The sequence below is a fragment of the Rhinatrema bivittatum genome, chromosome 11, assembly GCF_901001135.1.
Source record: "Rhinatrema bivittatum chromosome 11, aRhiBiv1.1, whole genome shotgun sequence".
In the NCBI taxonomy this organism is placed as follows: domain Eukaryota; kingdom Metazoa; phylum Chordata; class Amphibia; order Gymnophiona; family Rhinatrematidae; genus Rhinatrema; species Rhinatrema bivittatum.
Genome location: NC_042625.1, coordinates 90,457,131 through 90,473,677, shown reverse-complemented (window position 1 = coordinate 90,473,677; position 16,547 = coordinate 90,457,131). Strand labels below are relative to the sequence as shown.

Here is a 16,547-nt window from a genome sequence, read left to right as displayed (position 1 = left end):
AAAAGCTACTCCCGAACCGGGTGGGAGGCTGCCCATGACCCACTTAGTACTGCCCTTGCGAATGCCGTGTCCTCCCGAGCTTGAACATCCAGACGGTAGAATCTGGAGAAGGTATGGATGGAGGACCATGTCGCCGCCCTGGAGATCTTGGCGGGTGACAGCATTCTTGTTTCTGCCCAGGATACTGACTGGGCTCTGGTAGAATGGGCCTTGACCTGTAGAAGCGGCGGCTTGCCTGCTTCTACGTAGGCCACCTTGATAACTTCCTTGATCCAGCGGGCTATGGTTGCTCGCGAGGCCACTTCCCCTTGTCTCTTTCCGCTGTGAAGGACGAAAAGGGGTCCGTTTTTCGTACAGGTTCCGACATTTCCAGGTATCTGGATAGGAGTCTGCAGATGTTGAGGTGGTGTAGACTACAGGCTTCTTCCGAATTCTTCAGGTCATCTGCCGCTGGCAGCGAGGTGCTCTGGTTAAGGTGGAAGTGTGAGACCACTTTGGGGAGGAAGGAGGGAACCATGCGTAGTTCGATGGATCCCGGGGTGATCCTGAGGAACAGTTCACGGCAGGACAGTGCTTGTAGTTCCGAGATGCGGCGGGCTGAACAGACTGCCAGCAGAAACACCGTCTTCAAGGTTAACAGGCGGAGGGACAGGCCCCGGAGGGTCTGAAGGCGGTTCCCACTAGGAAATCCAAAACGAGATTGAGGTTCCACAGAGGTACCAGCCACTTTAGCGGTGGGCGAATGTGTTAGACTCCTTTCAGGAAGCGTGACACGTCCGGGTGAGAAGCTATGCTGTCGCCCTCGCTCTTGGAGCCGTAGCATGACAATGCGGCCACCTGTACCTTGATGGAGTTAAGGGACAGTCCCTTCTGTAGTCCGTTCTGTAAGAATTCCAGGATCAAGGGAACTTTAAATGAGCGTGGCTTGATGTTGTGGTCTTTGCACCAGGCTTCAAATACTCTCCAAATCCTTATGTACGTCAATGATGTGGAGAACTTGTGTGCTCGGAGGAGGGTGTTGATTACAGCCCCCGAGTATCCGCTCTCTCTCAGGCGGGCCCTCTCAATGGCCAAACCGTAAGAGAGAATTGAGCTGGGTCCTCATAAGAACATGCCATACTGGGTCAGACCAAGGGTCCATCAAGCCCAGCATCCTGTCTCCAACAGTGGCCAATCCAGGCCATAAGAACCTGGCAAGTACCCAAAAACTAAGTCTATTCCATGTAACCATTGCTAATGGCAGTGGCTATTCTCTAAGTGAACTTAATAGCAGGTAATGGACTTATTTATTTATTTATTTTTATATACCGATGTTCCTGTATAGAATACATATCGCACCGGTTTACAGAGAACTAAACTGTCGCCCCCGGAGGCGGATACATGGAACAGAGTTGATACTATCTTATGTTAAAACTAGACTAACAGTGAACAAATGAGAAGCAATTTAAAACAGGTTTGCTTAAAGAGATTGGAACCAATTAAAACATATTTACAATGTCCTATTTACAGTGGTATAGGTGGAGGAAGGACTGTACAGTACCATTCCTCGGATCTTATCCCTCTGGGAATGCCTGGCTGAACAGCTATGTTTTTAGTTTCTTTTTGAAAACCATAGGGCAGGGTTCTTGGCGGAGATCCGGTGGGAGCGAGTTCCAAAGTGGAGGACCGGCTGTGGAGAGGGCGCGTTTCCTTAGTGACGTTTTGGCCGGCTGGGTGTGCAGCATGTCCTTGTACGCTCTTCTGATAGGTCTATTTGAGGTGTGTGGCTGCAGTTGGAAGGTTAGGTTGAGGGGGGAGATGTTGTGTAGCGCCTTGTGAATCATCATCATTAGGGCTTTAAAAAGAATCCTGAATTTAATTGGCAGCCAGTGAAGGTTCTGAAGGATGGGGGTGATGTGTTCCCTTTTGTTGGTGTTTGTGAGGATCCTAGCAGTCGCGTTTAGGACCATCTGAAGTGGTTTGATTGTATTAGCGGGTAGGCCCAGAAGGAGTGAGTTGCAGTAATCTAATTTCGGAAGGATGATAGCTTGTAGTACCAAGCGGAAATCTCGGAGGTGAAGGAGTGGTTTTAATTTTTTTAATACTTGCAACTTGAAAAAGCACTCCTTGGTAGTGTTGTTTACGAATTTGTTTAAATTGAATTGGTTGTCAAGCAGTACACCAAGGTCTCTTACATGTGGAGAGTGGTCAATTGATGTATTGGAGAGTTGGGAAGAAATTGGGGGGTTGAGAGGAATGCAGCTGTCCGGAGCAATTAGGAGGAGTTCGGTCTTGCTGGTGTTGAGGACGAGATTAAGGCTGTTGAGTAGGTTGGTGATTGCTAGGAGGCAGCTGTTCCAGTGGGACCAGGTTTGTGGAGTGACTCTGAGATGGGGATGAGGATCTGTATGTCATCCGCATATAGGAAGTGCGTTAGCTCCAAGAACTTATCCAATCCTTTTTTAAACACAGCTACACTAACTGCACTAACCACATCTTCTGGCAACAAATTCCAGAGTTTAATTGTGCGTTGAGTAAAAAAGAACTTTCTCCGATTACTTTTAAATGTTCCCCATGCTAACTTCATGGAGTGTCCCCTAGTCTTTCTACTATCCGAAAGAGTAAATAACCGATTCACATCTACCCGTTCTAGACCTTTCATGATTTTAAACATCTGCTGTAATGTGTGAAAACAAGACAATGGGAAATACAAACCATTTTTCCACGTCAGTAGGGATTTAGATATTCTTTAATGCTGGCACTAGAACAAATTGAACATCAATTCTTATCCATTTTACTTCAGGGTGAAATGGGCAGTGAAGGAAATGGGACATAAGTTAACTACAGTTTGCAAGTATATAAACAAAGTGGCAGAACAATGAAAACCTTCACTTTATATGCTAAGAATTCAGCACAGGGATATGCATGCTCTTCACCGAGGTGTACGGTGCTGTTCGTAAAACCCTAACCCACCACCAAAACCTCACTTCATGTAATTAGCTGGTCCTCCTCTATTGATATAAATAGTTAAATACTATGAAGGCATCCCCAGAGGCTCGCTCTCTCCCCAAGCCCAAAAATGGCCAAAATGCAGATTGCAATCTTTGGGCCTCATTTTCCAAGCAGTTTACCGCGTGTGATAAATTCACGCTAACAGCCGTTAACGCGATTTGCGAATGCAAATTAGTAATTTGGTATTCAGGGGGCGGAGTTGGGGCGGAGCATATGTAAAGCGGGAACCAGTTTTCCATGATATGTCCGGACAGCCTGTTGGGGGGGGGGGGGGGAGAGAGGGAGAGAGAGAGACAGACAGACACAGACTTCCTATAATGCCTATGCCCTAGACAAGTATTTGTATCCCTATGGGAGGGCCACCTAGTAACTCGAGGTGGGGATTAGGTATGAGCGTCGGGGGTTGGGGGCCACTTTCGCATTCCACATGAGACCTACGGAAAGAACAGTGGTCTCTAGTGAAGATTTGCTGGCCGTCGGAGTGAGGAAACTCACTCCAAGAAGAGATTTGGGCAACATTCTCTCCACCTAGCTTGTTGTTGCCCAGTTAGAGTGTCCATCAAGCTAGGTGGAGAGAACATTGCCCAAATCTCCTCTTGGAGTGAGTTTCCTCACTCCGAAGGCCAGCAAATCTTCACTAGAGACCACTGTTCTGTTCGTACGTCTCATGTGGAATGCGAAAGTGACCCCCGACGCTCATACCTAATCCCCACCTCGAGTTACTAGGTGGCCCTCCCATAGGGATACAAATACTTGTCTAGGGCATAGGCATTATAAGACGGCTCGCTCTCTCTCTCGCTCTCTCTCTAAATTCCTTATTTGCATAGGACATGCCCCCTCATGCGTTACTGCTGCGATATTGGAAAATGAGGCCCTTTATCGCGAATTGCATTACGGTCGTTTCGGGTGTTTCACGGGTGTTACACTATTGCACAGTGTGAAAACGCCCTTCATTTTCCTTAATCTAGGCCAAACCCCTCCCCAATCCCACCCCTTGGAAAAATTTGCATTTGCACCATGCGCTACCATTACTATCGCATGTGTTACAGCATTAGCGCAGGCATTAACACCATAGCACATTTTGATGAATGACCCTGTTAACAGTGCCAAATTCTGATGATGCTAAATATCCAGTTCAAAAAGGAGTGCAATGAAGAGCCTGCCCCTGCAGAAAACTTCCGAGGGGTGCTGAGTTCAGACAATTTATCTCCAGGGTCAACCAGGAAGTCCAGGCACAGGAGTTTCCTTGGGCCTTTTATACATCATTGTGAATAGCCTGAAAGCTCTATTTACTGTCTGCTGAGAGTCACCGTGCAAGAGACAGCACTGTTTTTACGTTGCAGCGCAACCAACATAACGCGGCTCCCAGTTTTGTGGCTTTCGACCCTCTCCTTCGGCCGCCTCTTAGCCCACGTGATGGACACTAGCCAGCTACGCTCTTTACGCGAGCACCTCCCTGTAGCGCACGCATGCCCATTCGAAGCGCGCGGCGAGCCAGCCCTACAACGCGCCTGCGCGTTGTCACCGCCCCCCTGCAGCGTCTGCTGTCACGTGACTTCCCGCCACTTGAGCTTTACACCCCTGCGCGCGTTTCGCGGGAGCTGTTGCAGTCGTTCGCTGACCTTGCAACTGCGCTTTAAAGAGGGTCAGTCTGAAAAAAAAAAAAAAAAAAAGAAATACAAATTAAACGGGGTAGCCATGGCGATCCGCGACATCTTACCGGAGAACTTCGGCTATGTCATCCTGAGCATTTGCTACAGTCATGTCCTGCTTTTTTATCTTTCACTGAAAGTGTTTGCTTCCAGAAAAAAGTATAACGTCAAGGTATGTACCGTATGTGAATCTGGTGACTGCTGCAGAAAGTTAAGTACAGGTTAAGGCTTTACGTCCTGTAATGTGCACTGTGTGTGCAAGGAATAACAGGAGAGTATTCGTTGCATGAGCTGTTTATAAGGGCGACAGATCTGTATCTAAACTTCACCGATTAACCTGCAAACTCTTTGCCATTAGCAGTACTCTGACCGATCGCCTTGTAATCTGTTTATCTGTAGGCAAGGGGCATAAAGTGCTGCTCAGTAACATCATTATAGTTTTTGCACTTCAAAGCGGATTACATCGGTCTGTGCAGAGCTCATCTTGTACAAAGACACTGTCTCGGGGAAGTAAATTACAGTAAAAAAAAAACCAAACCCAAAACGGTTCCGTGCAGTGTTTTGGACACATACTCAAGAAAAAAAGTAAAGTTGTTCTATGTTCTACTGTAAAGCTCTTTTAGCTGCATTTCGTTTACTGTAAACCGATGAGATGTTCCCAACGTTCATCGGTATATAAAAACTGCTAAATAAAATAAATAAATAAAATGTTTGGAGTTTAACTGAGGCCGGCTGCACTGCAACAAAAGTTAACACATTTATTTATTTATTTAAATTTCTATACCGGTATTTTAGTGTAATCATACCGGTTTAGAATTCTAAAACAATTAAAATACATCAAGTTAAAAACAATCAAAAACAAATTATTCATAAAACATTCAAATACAACATAAAATAATTAATTGTATTTAAATTTCAAAGACAAAGGGGAAGCTGAAAAGGACATTTTACTTTTTCATCTGTAAGAAGGTATGTGAATTATAAACCGATAGATTTATTTCTTTTTCATGAGTTTCCTAAATATGCACTGGTCGTTTTATTTTTCTTGGGAAACACTTAGCAGATGTCAAAATGTGGCCTTAAAAAAAAAAAGTAAAAGCAAAATCCAGAGTTCCTCCCCAAGGAGGGGATTTGGAACTTCACTTAGACAAGCCAAGCAGTTTTGTGCCACATTACAAATGATTGGTGGCCATTTGGTTGTATTACTCCCTGCCCCGCCACCACCCATCCCCTCTCTTCCTTCTCCATTGCTCTCTCCTTGCCATAGAAGCCAACTTTTCAAAATGATTATGGGTGCTAAAAGCAACACAAATGACCCCTCCCTAGTTATGGTAAAGGAGTTTGCTCAAGATTGGAGGTTTTGGAGGAACTGCAACCACAGAGTGGGCACCTACTGTTCCCTGCCCTTCCTCTATCACCCTGCTTTATTATTCTTTTGTGTCCCTGGCCTTTTAATTAGTTTTTGGCAATACTATTATACTGCCACACTTGCAAATCAGCAGCTACTGCATCCGGTGATTTCTGTTTGTGTGAAGCAATATTTAATGCATGCACTGAAATAAGAGGGGCTTTGCAGGTATTTGTGTACAGTCACGTTGCTGTTGCCCACTTGTCATCTAAACATTTCTGAAAAGTGATAATATGCATGTTTGCCCTCATTACTTAAAGTGTTGTTATAAAATTAAAGAGAGACACAATCAGTAAGATTGAAGGTTAAAATAAATTCATCTGTTCCAGTACAGGTATAATAACCAGATCATGGACCCTGTCATTTGATGGAACTTGAGTTTGACTCTCTGCTTGGGCCTTCTGTTCCCCACGGCTGGAAGGTACTGTGGAGGCAGTGCGTACAGCCCTCCAGGGACAGGGTTGTAGCCCTCACAATAAGTAGCTGGATTTAGGGCCCAAGGGTGCAGGGTTCCAGAAGGCACCCAGGTGCGTGGCCCCTAACAGAAAACTGTTGCTGCAAAGCCTGGGAGATGGTTAAAAAGTAGGTGGAATAACAAATCCCTGGGTGGATGCAAATGAAGGCTGAAGCAGGTGCCAGAGCCCAGCCCCTGTTGTGGTAGAGCTGGAAGCTCGAAGGAGTAAGGGGAAACTGCCACGAGTTGAAGGCCATAACGCTAATGGATTTTGGGCATGCTGGGGACAGATGGGTGGTGAGGGGCAAGTAAAAGATACAGGAGAGAGGGTGAAAGGAAAATTGGTCTCAAGTTGGATATGGGAATTTATATCTGTTTCTGCCCAAGTGGATGAATCTCAAAGGGGCAAGACTGGATGAACCATTTTGGTCTTTATCTGCTATTGTTTACTAGGTTACCATATAAATAAAAGAAAAAAAATCAGAAGGTACAAATTTAAAAAAAACCCTTATAACTAATTTACAGCAGTGCTAGTATAATGGGCAAGAATAACTTGTATTTTGGCTTCAGACTTTTTGTTTTATTTTGAAACTGCTATTAAAAATGAATTTGCGTCCTCCTGAAAGGAGATACAGCTGATTTGGCTGGAACCACCTATGGGTTTTGTTTTGTTTTCTTTAACACTTTCAAAAATATACATTTTCCATGTCCACTTGGCATTGCTGCAGGTTGAGTAGTTTGCAAATGGAGCACCTCCTGCCGAGATCGATGCTTGGAAGTCAACATTGTTAATCCAGAAACCTTCATAGTGAGGACATGGGGAGCCTGTTTCCAAAGCACAGTCAAGGCAGGGTACATTTAAGTAGCTGTTTTTCTAATTTTCAGATCATCTGTGGCTCCAGTTAACTCTTTTTATAACGTATTGTGCAATATTAGCAATCCTTTAGTTATACATCTCGGGGACAGGCCCAAGAAAATGTTTGTCATGCTGATATTGCAGATGGACATTAGATATGCTGCACACTTTGTCCCGTGTCATTGTGCTGGTGTTTCAAAGATACCACCTCCATGGGGTGTGTCTCTCTTTAAGAAATAATGTGACATTGCTTGCTTAGAAGTTAAAAGCAAAGCATTTTAGACAGGCCTCATCAAGTTCTTTTTTTTTTTTCTTCAATCTAGCTAATATAAGGTGTCATGTAGCCTGAAAAGCTAAGCATATGCGTCCAGCATTAGAGTAGTCTGCTAGATGCCCTCAGCAGGAGAAAAAAACCATTTACATTATTTGCTTTGTCATCCGAGTAGGAGCTGGGGGTGGAATTGTTGCAGGAGTACATGGCTAGGGTTTAGAAAATATCTTGAGAGAAACTTCCCTCAGAGAAAGTAACTTTCATTTAATATGCATTTCTCGACCCCATTATGATTTTTGCCTTGTCATCTGGCCTCATTTTATAGCAGGAAAGAGGGGAAGACATGGAGGTCCTATGGGGCGACCCTTGGTGGCCCATGAGGAATTCTTCATTCCTTTCTTTTTTTTAGAAGAGGTTTAGAACTCAGCACTGTGCACTCGTGAAAATAATGTTTGCTTCTGTGGAGAATGCTGTAGTGACTTCAGGATTCTTCTGCAGTTGAGGTATCAGGTGTTGAATGTCTGTGGGTTTCCATAAACACAGCAGGCCATTCCCAGGCAAGGAAGACAAGCCACGTTGCTGCTGACCAGCTGACCCAAAGTGGACTTTCCATGGCCGTACAGAACTCAAAAGAAGGGAAATCTGTGCCCAAGTGTAACTTTGCCTCGCCAGCATGGTTATATGAAATGTGAAGGCTCTGGTGGAAAATTAGCTAATCTAGTACCAGGGGGGGAAGGGGACACCCAAAAATGGCCATGGTCTGTAAAAACATGGAACAGTACAAAGAATAAAGCTGAGCACCAGAGCAGCCGCCCTTGGTGAAGGTGGCACCTGGTGATGAGGAGCTGCCCCAGCATGGGCGACGCCCGCTTCTTGCAATGCATGGAAGAATATTGGAGACCCTGGCTGCAGACCTTTTCTCTTTATTTTTTGTTTTGAATTTCAGTATCCTCAGATGTACTCTGAAAAGGAGGTGGTCTTCAACTGTATCCAGAGAGCGCACCAAAACACTCTGGAAGTTTTCCCAGCGTGGGTAATCCTTCAGCTGATATCGGGGTTTGCCTACCCAGTAAGTACAGGCAGGGCTTCCATACAGATAGTGTGGGTTTCCTTTTCCAGCTTACACGAGGCCTCCGCTGACAGTGGGGGGGATCTCCTCATCTGGAACCCATGAGCAGGGTGCAGAAAGCATTTTCCCCCCCCATCCATGCAAAATGAGTCTCCGCAGCGGTTATTGCTACTCGCTCGCTCTCTGTCTGTGCAAACGAGCAGCTCAACCAGTTTCAAATTCTGGAAACCCCTGCTTGAGCCTCCTGGCTTCTTCACCCACTCGCCCTACACCACGATAGCTGAGCCCAAAGAAACAATATTGTTCTCCTTTATTTACTGCACATTCAGTAGGGTCACAGGAGGAAAATGGAGAAGGATCATACTTTAATTGAATAAAATGTTTTTTTGTTTTCTCTTTTATTTGCTAACTAGCTAACTGCATCTGTTCTTGGAGCCATTTGGGTAACGAGTCGGTTCTCCTATGCCTGGGGGTACTACACTGGAGGTACAGTACTGCAAAATGTGTTACCTGTGTTCATTCAGCGCATCCATTAAAAATCAGATGTGAACTGCAGCAGCTTTCCAATGTTGCACAGTTATTGTCCTTTAACGTTTTTGCTGTTTTGAGAAATGAAGATCGCATACTCACATTTCATTTGTTTATTTTATTAGCCATCCTTTTACCAAAAATACCCAGATTGGGATGCAAAATAATAATAATAATAAACTCCAAATAATATAAATAGAAGTACAGGGCATAATAGGTAAAGCAAAAAGCACTGTCTAAGCAGGGACTAATCGCCTCCCATTGCTCACTCACATGAGACTCATGAGGCCTCAGCATCTTTACTTCCACCTATTAACATCTGGGGCCCCACTATCTACAAACAGCATTCCAGACCAGGCACAGGCAGCCCCAGTAATCTCTGGTTTGGAATGCCATCCGCCATGCGTTTTTAAACGGCAGCTGATCACTTAATTGCTTAAGCGATGAAGCAACTTGCTTCAAAGGAAGAGCATTGCCAGGAAATAAACATACAGCAGCTTCTGGGGCCCCACTATCTACAAACAGCATTCCAGAACAGCTGGAATGCTGTTTGTAGATAGTGGGACCCCAGAAATCCAGTGAGGGGCACCTGAGAACATGGTCCGTGACTGGAGGATCTTGGTGTGGGAGTAGTGACTGGCTTACAAAGTAGGGTTGTGTTTGTGTCATCTGTTTCGGTGCATACATGCGTTCCTCGCTGCCTTTCTAGCACGCGAGAATAAATGGATAGTATGCGCATAACTCATTATTACAAATACACGCATACTATCCATTTTTTTTGTCGGTACTATAAAGTCGGCGAGGTACAGGCATACCACTGAAATGAATGTAATGATACAAAATAGCCATGTTTTATTCTGGTGTAACTCAATATACTGGCCCAGAGCAGAACCAGAGTTATTGCAGAAGCTGCTGTAGGTTTATTTGTCATATTGTACAGTTTCAAATGCTTTCAACTTTGATTTTCAAACGAGTTTTGCTAGAGGTACACAATAGGAATAATTATTTTTCACAGTACAGCTTACTTAGCTGTCCTGATGTGCAAAACCTCTGATAAATAAGGTCCTGTATTTCCTAAACATGTGTATACTTTATTTAAAATATTTTCTAACCCGCACCATCAAAAAATATCTGAGCGGGTTACAATCTAACATTCATAAAAATGTATAAAGATAAACCATATTAAACATGAAACACCTCTGACATCACCCAACTCTGAGGCGACAAAAACTATGCAGAGGGAGAAGTAAATGCACACTGAAAATGCTATAAAATCATTAAACAAATGAGTCTTTAATTGTTTATGAAAAGCTGCCAAAGAAGATTCTTCTCTCAGGCCAGCAGGAAGAGAGTTGCCCAGCTCTGTGTGTGTTTGCAGAATTCTAATAATTAGCTCTGAAAGTGCTGGAACAGTGATTCAATCCGACCATTAGGCCATAGGCACGGGAGTTGTGCAGATGGGAATCAAATGTGTGTGTGTGTGTGGGGAGATGAGCGGGGAAGCATTGTCCTTGCAGCTTATCCTCAGTCTGATAAGGATGAGGCCCTGTCAATAGGGCCAAGGCTGAAATGTGCTCCAAATTCTTTCAAATGCATGACTGGCCTTATTGTTTTATGAGACTTTCTGCAAGTTTCAACATGTGACAAGAGAAATATTAAGGGAATCTGACATATTTTTTGGGCATGCTTGTTTTGTATCCTCAGTAGTGGTTGCATTTTGCAACATTTTGAACTTAAGAAGTGCCAGGCTGGGTCAAACCATTGAGCCCAGCATATTGTCCCTGATATTGCCCAGCCCAGGTGACTAAAAAGTAGGGATGTACATCTGTTTCTTCCATTTCGGCAGGTCCATGTGTACCTCGCCGGCTTACTAATATGCATGAAAAAATGGATAATATGCGTGTATTTTTAATAGAGAGTTATGTGCATAATATCCGTACTAGAACGTTGTTGTAGTGCATGGGTACCACCGAAATGGAAGAAACGAATGTACACCTCTATTTGTGCCTACTTTGTAAACCGTTGTGATGGTAAATAACTTAACTAAGGTATAGAAAAGATTTTAAATAAATAAATAAATATTTCTAGTTTACTGATCCTTTTATTGCGTCTCCAGTTTTGTTATTAACCTTCACTGCATCCTCCAGCAACAAATTCCACATCTTAAGATGCATTCACCGAAAAACAAAAACCCACTTTTTAGAACGTGTTTGCAATCTGCTACCAGTTTCTAGGATATTGAAATAGATCACCTTATTTTGTTTGTAGAATAAAGTTCACTTTTAAGCCTTCCCCTCATATATTCAGCGTTCGGTTTGCTGAAAAATAATGTGATGGCACCAAGCATGATTTTGGTGTCTTATAATAATGTTCTGATTGCCCTCTCCACTAGATATTCTCAGCTGTTTTATAATGTCCCTTGCTATTCTGTTCACAGATCCAGCGAAAAGAGTGTATGGCGCCTATGGGTATATTGGTTATTTCGGAGCTTTCTTTCTGTGCATCGCTACAGCTCTGCAGCTACTTGGTGTCTTATAAGGACAGATGTTGCTTGTACTGCAATCATTTGTAATTGTTTAACAAGAGGAATGCAGAGATAGAAATGTTCCCCTTTATTGTGCAATGGCTTATGCCTTTCTGCTTTGTACAGCCAGGCACAGGTATCGTCTTTTTTTGTGAGTTTATTCAACTTGCCTTGATCAAATATTTGCTCAAAACTATTTTAACACTAACACAGTTCAGACATTCCATCTGGGTAATGGGATTTTAGATACATTAATGCTATCTACTGGCCTTGTCAACTCCCCATTTCGCTTTCCCAGTTTCCACTTAAACATATTGGAAACATGTAAACAAATAATGAAATATATGAAAAGGAAAGTGTTCCCAGTATGCAGTGGGCCAGAGGCACTAAAGGTTTTCTGCCATTTTTGGCATATGCAGGGCCAGATTTGAACTTCTGGTGCCCCCTCTCCCCTCAAGATTCAAGAGGGTCCACTCCCAGCCACTTGCCGAAAGCAGCGGCGTCCCAATCCCAGTGGCAGTAGCAACTAAAAAAAAAAATCAGCACGTAGCCTGCTATTGCCTCACGCTCAAGGCCCTGACCCTCGCACAGGATTCCAGAGTAACGGGAAGCCCACGTGGGAGGGGAGGAGAGGGCTGGGCTGGGCCAACGCAAGGCCTTGTGTGCGGCAGGTGGCTGCAGGCCCTATACAGCTGGGAGGCAGGTACGGATAAAGGCACAGCAGCAGCAACAACCTATCAAAATTTGGTACTGGAGGTTGTTGCCTAGGCCTAAATCCAGGTCTGCATATAGGAAAAAAGCTTAGTGTGTACGGCCCGTTGTGCATCCCTTCAACTGTTTGTGACGAGTAACTCCCCTGCATCAACTAAAACTTGCAAGTACATATATTGTTTAAAGAGCCTTTTGTGAAATTCTTCTGCACCCCTGGGAGCACTGCTGTTTGACAGATCTGTTGGATCCTGCATGTGTAAAGTGGGCTTCTTTCAATAGAAAGGAGACTCTAGAACCAGGAGGCATGGGATGAGGGTAAAAGAGGGGCAGAGCCAAGTAATCCAAGGCCATATTTCTTCATCCAAACTGCTAGTGGATGCATGGAACAGCCTCTCGGGGAAGGAGGAGGAGGCAAAATCCGTATCAGAATTTAGCAACGCATGGGACAAGCACAGAGGATCTCGGAGGGAGGGGGAAGGGAGAGTGAGGGTGAGCAGGAAGTGTGCATAGTCAGACTAGATGGGCCCTATAGCCTTTGTGCCACTGCAGAAGAATAGCAGGACAACTATTTTATGCACATTTTCAAAAGTCATGGCTTAATAGGATTGTGTTCAATTGACACAAGGAGTGCATCACTAATTCTTATCAATGTTGGAAATAGGGTGCAGAGCAAGGCTGGGCAAAGACTCCTTTTAAAAGATGGTTTTTAAGGGCCTGATTTACTATGTAGGGATATTCATTCATTTCGGCGGTGCACACAAACCTCGCCAACTTTATAGTACGTGTGCGCATTACGTGTGTAATGCTGAAACGAATGCAGATCCCTGTTACTGTTTGTTTTTTTCCCTATAGAGACTGAGGTCAATGCAATAAGGTGCACCCAGCCTAGCACACAGGTTCACGCGTGGTTGGGCACGCGTTTCAGGTGCGCAATAATAGCGTCCGATGCAGCATGGAGATTAGCGCATCTAAAACACACGCCCTAACCAAAGTGTATCAGATAGTGCCCAATGCATTTAAATTGCATGCAAACGAAAACATTAGTAGTCTATACCCACTGCAGGAAAGCGCGCCCAAACGCTGGGCGCCCAACGCATGATTTTTTTATGGCAGAAAATTTACTCCAGCTCTGGAGGTGGAATAAAGGTTACTCGCAGTCAAGGGCTCATGAGAAACACAAAAACTTTGGTCATCTGTGTTGCGATAAATGTGCCCCTTGTAGGGTAGGGCTGTTTAGAGAGTACTGCAAGATTTAGTTGTTTGGGGATGGAACAAAAAAATAAAATAGTGTATAGAGTTTAGTGGAGGGGAGCAAACAGGACACCTTAAAAAAAACCCAAAATTGTGGGCGATTCCTTTCCTTTGGGTAAACAGGCATTGCAGATTTCTCTAACTTCATGTAAGCGATGCACTTTTGCTAGGAACGCACAATTTAGATGTTCTTTGCACCCAAAGCAATATACTTTTGAGTGCCAGAAATGCACATTTCTCCCTAGCACGCCCTTTTTGTATGCTGTTTCGATCTCTTTCTCATTAGAATATTACATTGGGCCCACAGGGAATGTGGCTGCATGCGTTAGGAAAACGTGCGCTCAGTATGAGTGCCTGGTTTTTTTTGTGTGCGTCTTTATAGCATTGGCCTGCGAAAGGGAGAAAAGCTGTAATAACCAGGCCTCAAATTACTTCCCCCGTCCCCCACCACCAGCTCGGAAATCAATCCGAAAACACCATAGCTTTTCAATTGCTTTATTTTTTTTTTCTTTTCTTTGACTTTTACATTTGACTTGAAAAATAAATGCAGCTGATTTTGTAATGATTCTTTAACAGGGAATAATTTCTGGGGAAAAGTTACCCCTCTTCGTCAGCAATTTCTTTTCCTAAAAGAATTGAAATTTACTTCTTGAGCACTGCTTCTGAAAATTGTCATTTCAACACTTTTTTTTTTTTACTCTTGACTTGGGTTATGCAAGATGCTTATGATCATGGCTGACACTGTGTAATGATTTTTCAATTACAATAAAATTTGTTAATAAAAGTGTAGTTATCTTTTTTCATAGCTAGGAAAGGGGTTGGCCAGGGCAAAGCTTTGACAGAATTTTATTTGTCAAAACAACAAGGCCTCCTACTGAAAGAAAAATTAAAATCTGACAAGTAGGAGGGCAACCCTTTCTGGAATAAAAGAAAGGATTGCCAGAATATATATATATTTTTTTTAACAGCACTCCTTTTTTTTTTTTCAAGAAAAAAAGTCTAAATGTAACTTAGAATTTATAACTGCTTCTAAATTCTTTAACTGTTTCTAGATCAAATCAAGGTGTACAGTCTGTTACCCTTTTCTGCCATCTCCTCCTCTTTTCCATCATATCCCAGACCACCAGCTGGTCCTGACCTCAACTGATTATGTGCCTGAGATGGGTAAAAAAAAAAAAAAAAATCAGAATAGTGAGTTATAGTCACCAAGACCTTCCAAAGTCTTATTAAAAAAAATACTAAGTAAGGCTTTAAACTCTCAAATCAAAAAAAAGTAAGATGATAAACTCCCCAGCACTAGCACAAGCGGTGATGACAGTTTCCACTGGGGGTACTCCTGCCATCACTTACTTTGCATGCTACAGTTCAGAGTTGCTGTGTAGTTAGATTTATTTGCAGGTCTGTAGTCCTGCGTGGCTGGCTCCGTGGCTACAGGATAATTTTTTTTTTCCAGTACAATAGAATGCAGTTTATTTTCAAATAGCATCCTGTTATACAAGCGGAGCTGAAAATATTTGGCAAGCAGAAAATGTAATGCATCAAACCACTTGAACCAGCCAGATTAAAAATGAGCCCTCCTGCTCCTCAGCCACATACCTCTCAAGCTGCTGAGCCATCGATCAGATTTTTGTGGCATGTAAAGATGTTTAAAGGGATCCTGATAGTATAATTTATGTGCAGAATGCCATGGGGAAGAGGTTATGAGGGTAATGGCACTGGAGTTTATGGGGATGAATGACTGGGGCAGGAAGGTCACAATCTTCTTATGTGGCTGTCACCTTCGCTAAGTTGCATTTGAAATGTGAGAAGAGCTAGTAAGAGCACGGAATTGTAGAAATAATTGTTCTTAGTGTTGCTGGCTTAGGGTGCTTAGAGAAGATCCAAGCAGGGGTTGTGTCCATACCTCCACCGAACAGCTCCAAAGAGAAGAAGACAACGAAGCTTTTGCTTCCCATTATACCTCATTGTGGCCAGGGCAGGAGCGAGAAAAGGAAGGGGTTAAGCAATGTTACTAACCCCTACTTGAAGAAAGCCACTACATTCGTTGTGAAGGCTTCAGCTTGAATAAAAAGGAGCTCGTGGTGAAGCCAAGCACAGCAGGGAAGTTTTGAATTCTGGTCACCTTAAGATTGGTGTAGACTGGCGTGGGGAGACGGGACACCACGCTTTTGCCCTTTCTGACAGATACAGGTGTTCTCCCTCACTGCCACACACTTTCAAATTCAGAAAACATTAGCACACATACACTCAATTGCGCTCACTCTAAATATAGCCCCTTGTACAGTTATTCAAATTTTAGATGACAGTTTTTGGAGGCATGCTGATCATTTAATGTTTATATGTGTTATATTAATTTTTTAATGTGTATTTTTAACTTTTAATATGTTATTTGGTTTCACGATGTTGTTTTATACGTTTATGTTTTCGCTTGTTATCTGCCTTGGCCATTTGGGAATGTGCGGAATATTAGTCTTTAAAATTAAATAAATATGTAATTAACGTGCGTGTACTGTCAGCCCTTCCCCAGCTTGCAGCAACCTCATCCTCCTTAACACTCACGGGCTGGCTTCGGCTTCCTCTGTCCATGATGGGCCCAGCAGCTTTTCACAAAGGTGCAGCACCAGGATGCATGCTGCTGTCAGTCTATCATATTACTAGTTTCATAACAAAAGTTGCAGTTCCTGTTTTTTTTTTTTTCTTCTTCTTCTTTTGCTGTCATTCCTTTGTTCACCTTCCAGCAAAGAAAGCTCGAGGCTGAGGTCATTACATTCTCCAGCCCTCCCGTAGAGAGAGACCGAACCAGCAGAGCCTGTTCTGGGTGAGGAGCTGTAG

At 43.5% G+C, this 16,547-nt stretch overlaps 1 protein-coding gene and 1 long non-coding RNA gene across 4 annotated transcripts in view; one reads left to right on the top strand and one right to left on the bottom strand.

The window, feature by feature from the left end:
- Positions 1–12,292, top strand: part of LOC115100709 (microsomal glutathione S-transferase 3-like) — a 24,735-nt gene extending 12,443 nt beyond the window's left edge. Inside the window, exons 1-4 of one of the 2 annotated variants that reach the window (XM_029619442.1) lie at positions 4,541–4,815; positions 8,579–8,701; positions 9,115–9,187; positions 11,667–12,292. In XM_029619442.1, the coding sequence (XP_029475302.1) occupies positions 4,690–4,815; positions 8,579–8,701; positions 9,115–9,187; positions 11,667–11,767 (423 nt within the window). In that variant the 5' untranslated portion in view covers positions 4,541–4,689 and the 3' untranslated portion in view covers positions 11,768–12,292. Of the gene's footprint in view, positions 1–4,540; positions 4,816–8,578; positions 8,702–9,114; positions 9,188–11,666 lie in introns of those variants that run through there. The other variant, XM_029619443.1, reaches the window with a different exon arrangement.
- The window catches only part of LOC115100711, a 17,641-nt gene extending 1,094 nt beyond the window's left edge, over positions 1–16,547 (bottom strand). Inside the window, exons 1-2 of one of the 2 annotated variants that reach the window (XR_003859176.1) lie at positions 16,275–16,547; positions 14,795–14,870 (exon numbers count right to left, since the gene is read on the bottom strand). This is a non-coding gene — a long non-coding RNA (uncharacterized LOC115100711). Of the gene's footprint in view, positions 1–13,403; positions 14,871–16,274 lie in introns of those variants that run through there. The other variant, XR_003859175.1, reaches the window with a different exon arrangement.